The sequence below is a fragment of the Anomalospiza imberbis genome, chromosome 1 (genome assembly GCF_031753505.1).
Source record: "Anomalospiza imberbis isolate Cuckoo-Finch-1a 21T00152 chromosome 1, ASM3175350v1, whole genome shotgun sequence".
NCBI classification, from domain to species: Eukaryota; Metazoa; Chordata; class Aves; order Passeriformes; family Viduidae; genus Anomalospiza; species Anomalospiza imberbis.
Window position 1 is genome coordinate 135,998,667 of NC_089681.1, and position 9,069 is coordinate 136,007,735.

Genomic DNA, 9,069 nt, shown 5'->3' on the forward strand with positions numbered 1-9,069 from the left:
GTTTTTAAAATCTTAATCTTTTAAACTGGCCGTGAAGATAGAGCAATCACGCCATTCCTAACTTTCTGCTCTATTGATCTGCTTGGAAACTTTGGCTAGAAGTAAGGAGAACTATTTTTGCTTCTAAAACATGGCCAAACAACACAACGATAGGTAAGAGTACGTGCTTTAAATGGGCTGGTCTTTCTACTTCCCTCAGAAGTAGATTTCCCTTTCTCCAAACCCATCACTCACATGTGTTTATTAAGAGGCCTTCCATTGGCACTGGTCAACACGAGAGCGTCGTCTGCTCCTTCCACAGCATCATCAGTGCATAAATGGCTGCAACATTTGCCATTAGAGCCCTAGTATGGAAACATTTAATGGGAGAAGTGGGGACGGGGTTGCACACTCTAGCACATCTGTTTTTTCCCAAATCTAGGTTTGTGTTTAGTGCCCTGTCCTGGGAACTTAATGCTGCTAGCTGTAATTCTGAGATTCAGCATGGGGTTTTGACTTTGAGTTCAGGAGCAGATTTCTTCTAAGATTAATATGAGTTTTCAGTCTTTCACTACTATTTCAAAAACTGTTCTGGAGGAAACAGAAGGATCCTGCCCTGTCTACTGAGTGTCATGAAACGGGCCAGAAGTCACAGGAAACAGAGGCAGACCCTGTCCCACTTGCTCAGTCAGAAGAAACCCTCCACAGCAGCAGATTTCGACCGAATGGTTTAATAAGTTCTACACCAATTTTTCCAGAACTACATCAGTTACCATCATTCACTTTATTTCCAATGGGTTGTTCATGATATTGGCAACAAATTATAAATTGACTTTTACCTACTGTCTTATCCCTGCAAGTTAGAAGGCCACTTCTCCTATATTCTTAGCTCTTACTCAGTGAAAGCTCCTCTGCTCTATCAACAGATCACGGGATGAACAGAATGGAATTTATGGGCTTACGGTTTTAGGACTGATCTGTTTAAACCTGAGTTGCCTTTTCACTTTGTCTTGAATCAGGCTGTGATTCTCTCTAGAGCATCCTTGCCCTGTCATACCATAGCACAGCATCTCCCAGGGTGGTTACTCAGGAGGCCCATACAAGTTCAATAACCTACAGCACATCCCTTTGCAAACTGCAGCCAACAGAAGCTATACACAAACTTCTTAAGGGTAGCAGATGTTCAACCTTAGCTAGAAAACAGGACGCCAAGAAAAGGCTTTGAATAGAAAATGGGAATCAGCTTGGGGTGAGTCATACCCAAGGTTTTCTTGTGCTGCATTAGAATTAGAAACCTAAGCACATTTTGTCTCCTGAAGGCTTACGACTTATTGCAGTCTGAGACAGTTCAGACGTCTTGTAATTTTTCTGTAAAACATCAAGATTTGAGCCTCTTGGGCAAAAAAACTGTCTTCCAGCTCAGTGTTGGGATGAGTTACAGCACCAAGGCAAACAAGGTAGAAAATACAGTCCAATGGAAGTTACTCTTTCCCACTGTGAAGATGTCCTGACGAGCACTGAATGTAGTCCATTAAGCTGACACAGTGGTCAGTGTTTATAATAACTTTAATACGTTCAGTAAACACAAAAAATAAATATTTAACAACATTAACATGTTGACACAAAAATGAGAAATGCAAATGCCATCTCTAAGTTTTAATTTATTATTTACTTGCCTAGCTTTTCTGAAGCCTTTGCTTCCCTGTTGTATTTACTGTCTTTCATTTTCTTCATGTATTGTATTCCCAGACAGTCATTACAACTGAATCTACATATAATAAATATAAATTATAACACATTAAACTTAGTCACAAAAAACCTTTATAATTTCTCAAGCTCAAGTTTTTTAGATTTGGTATTGGGTGATCTGCCAAAGTTTCCAAAAAATGTTAAAAACACTGGAATAAAAACAAGACCATGAAGAGCCCCAAACAAAATAACAAGGAACATGATCTTGAAGAATGTCCTAAAGATGTAGGTGTTTGCTGCAGCCAGGACAACTACGCCCAATATCGTAGAAACTGCACCCTGTAGAACTGGGTAACCTAGCAGGGACAGAGCTTCAATTGACCTTTTATTGGCTGATGACTCTCCACTAGTAACAAAGGCATAGGAAATATGAGCAGAAAAATCTACTGAAAACCCAATGCAAATGACCAGGTTGATCATGGATATGGAATCGAGGTTGACGTTCCAGAACGTCATGAAACCAGCAACGCCTACTATAACAGAGGCTATAGCAAAAGTCACCCACAAGCAGCACAACGGGTTGGGAATGAGCAGAAGGGAGACAACGAGCATGGCCCCGGCAGCAATGACAACGTTCTGAACAGTGTTCTGCACTATTACCAGGTACTGGTCATAGTAGATGAAGGCTGGGTGATACACCTTCAGTGGAATGCTGCACTGCTTGGCTGCCTCTCTTAACTGATTGAGGAGATTCTTCTCATCCACGGCTGATGTCACATTCACTGTCTGGATGAAGAAACGTGAAGCCTCTATTTCATCCTGAGTCTTGTTTATGTCCCACTCAAAACTGGGAAGAATTCTGAACAGTCCAGTTAAATTATTTAAGAAGTCAGTCTTACTGTTTATATTTATCAAACCCCTCAAACCCCTTTTGGCAAGTTCTGTGTATACTCTCAGCCATGACTCTGAGTGGTTCTTATCTACATAGGAAATGTTCTCTAAATTCTGTGTGCAGCTCTCAATGCCAAGACGCACCGACTCATTCCAATAATCTACACTCTCAGCAATGAGAACCATGACCCTGGGTCCGTATGTGGAGAAGTATTTGTCATCATCATCATAGTATGGAATAACGTAGGAGGCATCATTTGCCAGATTTCGGAGATCGATGCCTTCCCTGACCTGAGTACACCCATAAATGCTGCCACCCAAATATGCTCCGTACAGCAACACCATGAGCACCTTGATCCATTTATTTGTAACAAAAGGGCCATAATACTTTTTAAAGAATGTGCTCATTGGATGCTCACCTTCTGGCTGAGATGGCTGCCTAGAACAGCTGCCGATGCAGCAAGCATTGTACAAGCAGGAGCTCTCAGCCTGATCTTTACCTACATCCACACGCATACAAGTCAGCCAGTGTCGGCTCCCTTGCTCCCTTTTGTGATTTAATACCAGAACTGCCCCAAAGAAAGTCATAGTATATACATAGCAGAAGACAAAAGCTGTGCCCGTATAGAGGCAAAAAGACCTCACGGACGGAAAAGCAGTCCAGGTGCCAATGAAGAAGGCCAAAACATCCGTCAGAGTGGTGATGGTCACAGAAAGTGCTGCCTCTGCGTAAGTCTCAGCCAGCAGAGATTTAACACCGGATTTCTCTTTTTTCCTTGAACTTTGTTCCCAGGAAGCAATCATGATGAACATGTCATCAACGCCAACCCCTGCAAGAGGAGAGACTGTTAACGCTGCACTGCCAATGGCAGCTTCCACCAACACCCAACAAAACTACAACATTAGGCACATTTCATTCTGCCTAAAATCTGAAAAAGGAAGTTGGGCTACGAACACTGCTCAAGTGCTGATGCAAGTTACAAGAGAATCTGGAAAACAGATCCTTTGTCTGTGGCTGAATGTATTGCCTTTTAGCACCTCCTGGTGATGTGCTGTTGATCCCTCAGCAACCCTGCTGAAGGACTGAGCACACCTACTGCATCTCTGACAAGTGTCTTGTAGCTGATGTCCACGTGTCCCCTGATGCAGATGACACAGATTTCAAAGCATTACATATTCTTATGCTCAACTATTCTTACTGGAAGCATCCCCCATTATTTCTGGAATCTCTTCCTCAGCACTGCAGCAACATCGACCAATAATTTCTTGTTCTGCCTTCAGAAGGCAGGAAGAGCAGTTGCTAGTGCATGGGAGAAGAGTGATTCCAGGTTCCCAGTGGCTTAATGTTTTTATGCTCTTTCCCTCCACTTCTCTCCAGTTTATTTTCCAGCACTTATTCATGATTTATTATTAATTTTGGTTTACATTTATACCAATGTGCTCATAAATATTACCTGACAGGTCCCTGGGAAAACCTGCCAGGAAGACTGGATCCTGGGTTTGGGTTTTTGCTAAGAGTGAGTGAGCTGAAGTTCAAAAATGAAGAGCCAATGGGCTTCTCTCACCTCTGCTAACTCTCAAGATTATTATCTCACACCTTTCAGTATTTTGCCATGTTGCCAGGGGCTCTTCTATTCACTGAAAATTAATCACACAAAAGGGAAAGCAAGGCTGCGCAAATAGCGGAGTGAGATTTAGCCAAGCACAGAAGAAGAGATGAAATCATTACCTGCTACCTGAACAGGCAATTGCCAGTAAACATGCAAAGATTAATTAAGCAGCACATCCAAAGGTATTACTGGATGGCAGCGAGCCAGGCTGCCTTGGAAAGCAAGCAGCCTTCAAAGCAAATCCTCTGATGTACAGAGAATTTGCTTTAATGCAAGGAAGACAAAAGTCTGTGTGTTATTTCTGAAGATCTGAAGAGACTGGAATAAGCCCTTTCCCAGGTATATAAAAGGAGCTTTTTGATAGTCAGAGCCACTGCAATTGATAGCAAACAAAAATCAATTTAAAAAATGCATTAGAATTATGCAGGAAACAAAGAAACAATGCCTGCCCAAAGGAGCATTTGCATTGAACATCTTAGGATGATGCACAGCCTCTGTCAACCTGGGAGCACCATGTGTTTTCCTCAGCATGAGACCAAGCCAAAGAAAACATCAGAAGAATGTATGACATAGGAGAGCAGTAAGGATTTTAAAAGCAGTAATTTGTTTGCAGCAACATTATGTAATTGGAAACGTTATCTAATTGCAGCAACACTATCAGTATTTGGAATGTTCAGCACTGGCTGTTAAGCAGTCTGCGTAGCAAGGATGCAATACCAACTTCCTTGGGATTTTGGGGGGAGCTGCTTGCACAAATGGTACATCACTTCAGTTGTGCAGCCGACTGAGACTGGTTCGTACACAGATGTTATACTGCAGAGGATTAATCATCCTGGCTACATTTCCAGGGACGCTAGGACAATGCCAGAAGTGCTAACCTTACCACTCTCTCATGTACAAACTTCCTGCTGTAGCAGTGGATCTAGATGAGGCCTTGTCTTCTGGGGAAAGCTGTGCTCGCACCAGAACCCATCTCCAGCCCCACTGCGGGCACACTGAGCTGAGCTGAGGGGCTTGCCTACCTGTAGGTGCTCTGAGGGGGCTGCACCTCTGGGTATCTCCTACACTCACTTCAGGAGAAAATGTTGTATTATCTAACATTCACATCATAAAAGACTGACACCGTTAGGTTGTTTTAACTTCACTCTGGTCTTTGTATCTGAATACAACTCACTTTTTCTACTTACCCAGAATCAGGAATGGTGCATTTGCTACAGTGACCACAAACGGCACTCCACAGAAGAGCATCAATCCAAAGCTGCTTAATACAGCTAAGCCAGAAGAGAGCACTCCACAGCTTGCGAGCCAGATATTATTTCTTATACAGCTCAGTCTGAAAATATTTCAAAGAATATCTTAGTTATGTGTCAAATATATTCACCAAGGTGTTTGGCATGAAAAGTACACAGATACCAGTGATAACCCTCTCTCAGAATAACTCCTGATGAAAGCTGCTAGGAGAGTTCCCAGGTGTCACCATTACACAAAATTAACTTCTCTAGGAGGTGTTATAGACATTTATACCACTGCCCAACTATAGTCAGAAGAGTAAGGATGCGTACTGATCTTTGCATCAATAACAACAGATGGCAAAATAAGGATATATAAGCTCTACTAGTGAGGCAAGACTTTGGGTGACCCAAAAAAGTTGTGAATTTCTAGAAGGTCTTTGATTTTACATGAGTTCTTGCTGTAGCATGTCAGTGGAAGCACCTTTCAGGCAGTATGTGCCACGTAGAGAAACTTTATCAGCAGGCAGGTTGGTGGCCAGCCTTTTGCCAAGACGCCCCATAGGGCTGGCTTAAGCATTCCACAAGATATGTGGTATATGTGGTATAATAGGTGTGATGCTTGATAAAAGCACTAAACCAGCCCACTCACCCTACATGTCTAATTTTTTTGGAAGTACAGGACACAGACACTGCTTTACAGCTATTGATTGTGCAAGTGTTCACTTTCCATCAGCACAAAGAAAGGGCAGGTTAAGTTCTCTGTGGACAGCAGGTAAGGCTCTGACTCTACTAGCAAGCAAAACAACTAAGGCTGTACCCAGACTTGCAGGAATCTATGAAGCTACTGCTCATCCACCTGAACACTTGTTCAAGTTTTCATCTGCCATCTAAGCAGCTGGGAGGTACACATACGTAGACAATAAAAGGCAAAGAAATACATTTTGCCTATAAAATGTCACAGAAATTCTGCAGCTTCAAGAATGCCTTCACTTGACAAGAGCAGAAACCAACTGAAGGAGGTAAAGAACAGCAGAGATCACTGCTCATTGAGCCATGGCTTAGAGACATTTTACCTTAGGCAAGAGATGACTGCAAAGCTAATTGTTAAGAAATACGTCACGGAGAAGAGCGGAATCACACTCTTGGCATTTCCTTCAAACTCCTGTTGTCTGGAGAGTGAGGTAAAGTAAGTCACCTGCCGTTAAAACAACAAGAAATGTTGAAGCACTTTTCCTCTTCTTGGTCTTTCTGCACAAGCACAAGCAAGGCCCAACACCAAGTTGGCAGAGAAGCATTGGCCTAGCCCTCGCACCGTGCCTGCCTTCTCCCTTTCCCTTTCCCTTTCCCTTTCCCTTTCCCTTTCCCTTTCCCTTTCGGGGCTGGCCGGACATTTCGGGCTCGGCGGCTCCGCACGGCCGTACCCGGGCCCTGCGTTACCTGAATGGAGCCGAGGCGCAACTCCGCCACTTTGGACACGATGTTCTGCAGGAAGCTCTCCAGCCACTGCCGGCTGTCCTGCGCCTCGGGGCCGTCCTCCCGCAGGTAATACACCAGCTTCAGGGCCCGCGCCCTGAGCACCCGCCCGCCGTCCGTCTCCACGCCGCCCAGCGCGGCCCCCAGGAAGACGCCGTCGGTGACGGGGAAGCGGAGGCTCCCCGGGCCGGGCGGTCCCGCATCGCCCCACCGCGACAGCAGCGGGTTGGGGCTGGCACAGCCGCCGGCGCTGCGGGCGCAGAGCCGCTCGTAGTCGGCGTCGTGCACGGTCGCGTTCAGCCGCAGCACCTCTGCCCACGCCGCCGGGTCCAGGACCGAGGTCCCGTTCGTCGCCACGGCGATGAGGGCGGCGTAGGCGCCCTCGGTGGGCAGCCGCGGGGCGGAGAAGCGCTCCGAGTCGTTGGTGGGGAAGTGCCGCCGCACGAAGTCGCGCTCGGCCTTGGCGGGCCCCCACGTCGGCGTGAACTGCCCCTCGATGTCGTTCGCCTGCCGCTGCGGTAGGAAGAGGAAGCCGGCGCCCAGCCCGCCCGACAGCAGCAGCGGCACCAGCACGAAGGGCCACGGGCAGGCGGCCACGCCGCTCGCCAGCCCTTCGAAGAGCCGGCGCAGCGGCCGCTCCACGCAGTTGGTGTTGCGGCAGGAGCAGCGCTCCGCGGGGTCCCGCGGCCCCGCCATGGGCGAGGGGGCACGGGCTGCCGGCCGCGGCTCCTCGCCGCGGGCGCGTCCCACGCCGGGGCCCGACGGAGCGGTCTGTGCCGGCGCCGGAGGAGAGGAGAGAGAGGAGAGGGAGAAGAAAGGCGTTCACAGCCGCCCTCTGCCCGGCAGAACCTCGGACCGCATTTTTCAGCGGGCGGAACCGCCCCCGCCGTGACTCAGCGGGGCTTCCGCCGCCTCTTTGGGACTGTCACTGGGGGCCGGGCGGGCAGACCAGGCTCCCCTCGCAGCGCGCCGCCTCGGGTTCGTGTCTCCCCTGCCTTCCGCCCTTGGCTCTGGGTCCGTAGGGTCCGGCCCGTTTGCAGCGCCCGCCATGCTGAGCCGCGGCCGGAGCCCGGCTTTGGCTCCGTGATGACCCTGCCGCTTCCCGGCACAGCCCCGCGCCTTCTTTCAGCCTCTAGACGTCATCGACTTTTTTAGTGTTTTCCCCGAAGCGGCCGCATTATTTTTCCATCTGAGAGCAAAAAACAGACAGTGGTGATATATATCTTCCAGTGTTTGCTCTCTCAGTGTACTGGTTTAGAAAACGGGAAAGTGACAGTGGAAGAAATAAAGACTTTGAAACAAGGGGTAGCTATTCCAATTGGCAAGTCACAAGAATATCAGTGGTGTGATATGCCAGAGCTTTATGCAGTAGCAGTGATAGAAAGGGTCTTTCCAAGTCCAAAAACTATCCTGCAGCCTTGTGACAGTGATTTGAGTGGTTTCAGGCTGAAAACATTAAGCTCAGATGTGACAGTGCTAGAGAGGTGTCCAGACAATATGTCACAGGCAGGCATATCTCCTTGCCTTTGAGAAAAGCAACTCTCTCCTCTCCTGCCAGTACTTGCAGAAAAGTTGTAGGTATTTCTTCTCCCCATCTAGGGAAGACAGGCTTGGCACCTGTGAGTATAAAAGAGCCAGCCAGGCTCTGAGCAAAGTTACGTATCTCCTGCTGCACTCAGCACCTAAAGCAGGTTGGTGCCTGGTGATTCCCTTTTCCATGCACAGGTGTTCCCTTTTCCATGAGACAGGTATGTCAGACAGAAGCTATTTCCTGTAGCTCCTAACTTGTTGAAACCTAGGAACTGACCTGGTGGCAGTAGCTACCCAGTCAGGGTACCCACTGGGCACCAGCCAGTGCCTTTAGGTAATCTCTGAGGCTTGGAAATCTGCCTTACAGCATGGAAAGATGGCTCCACCAACTCTCAATTCAGAGTGGTGTTCAAGCAGGTAGTGCATGCCCATCTTCTCCCAGAATCTGAATGCTCGTCCTTGTTCCCTGTCCTATTCATGCACTTTTTATTAAGTTCTAATAAGATAAAATATCCTCCTTGGGGCAGGGCCAGGAACTGGTCATAGGACTTTCAGCAAGGTTTCTGGTATTTTTTGGATGAAGGCACAATCTCTCTCTTTGTTGTTATGTTGCATTTGCTGGAAGTTTCAAAATGAGATTCCAGTGAATTACTTTTTGCCCTTCT

General features: G+C 47.2%; 1 protein-coding gene across 1 annotated transcript; it reads right to left on the reverse strand.

The window, feature by feature from the left end:
• Positions 1-1,694: 1,694 nt before the first annotated feature.
• On the reverse strand, positions 1,695-7,769 carry LOC137462124 (patched domain-containing protein 3). Its single transcript, XM_068172190.1, has 4 exons — positions 6,839-7,769; positions 6,475-6,596; positions 5,357-5,502; positions 1,695-3,389 (listed from the first exon to the last, which is right to left on the reverse strand). Exons 1-4 carry the CDS (start codon positions 7,568-7,570, stop codon positions 1,801-1,803), a joined length of 2,589 nt encoding a protein of 862 aa, XP_068028291.1. The 5' UTR covers positions 7,571-7,769; the 3' UTR covers positions 1,695-1,800.
• Positions 7,770-9,069: the final 1,300 nt, after the last annotated feature.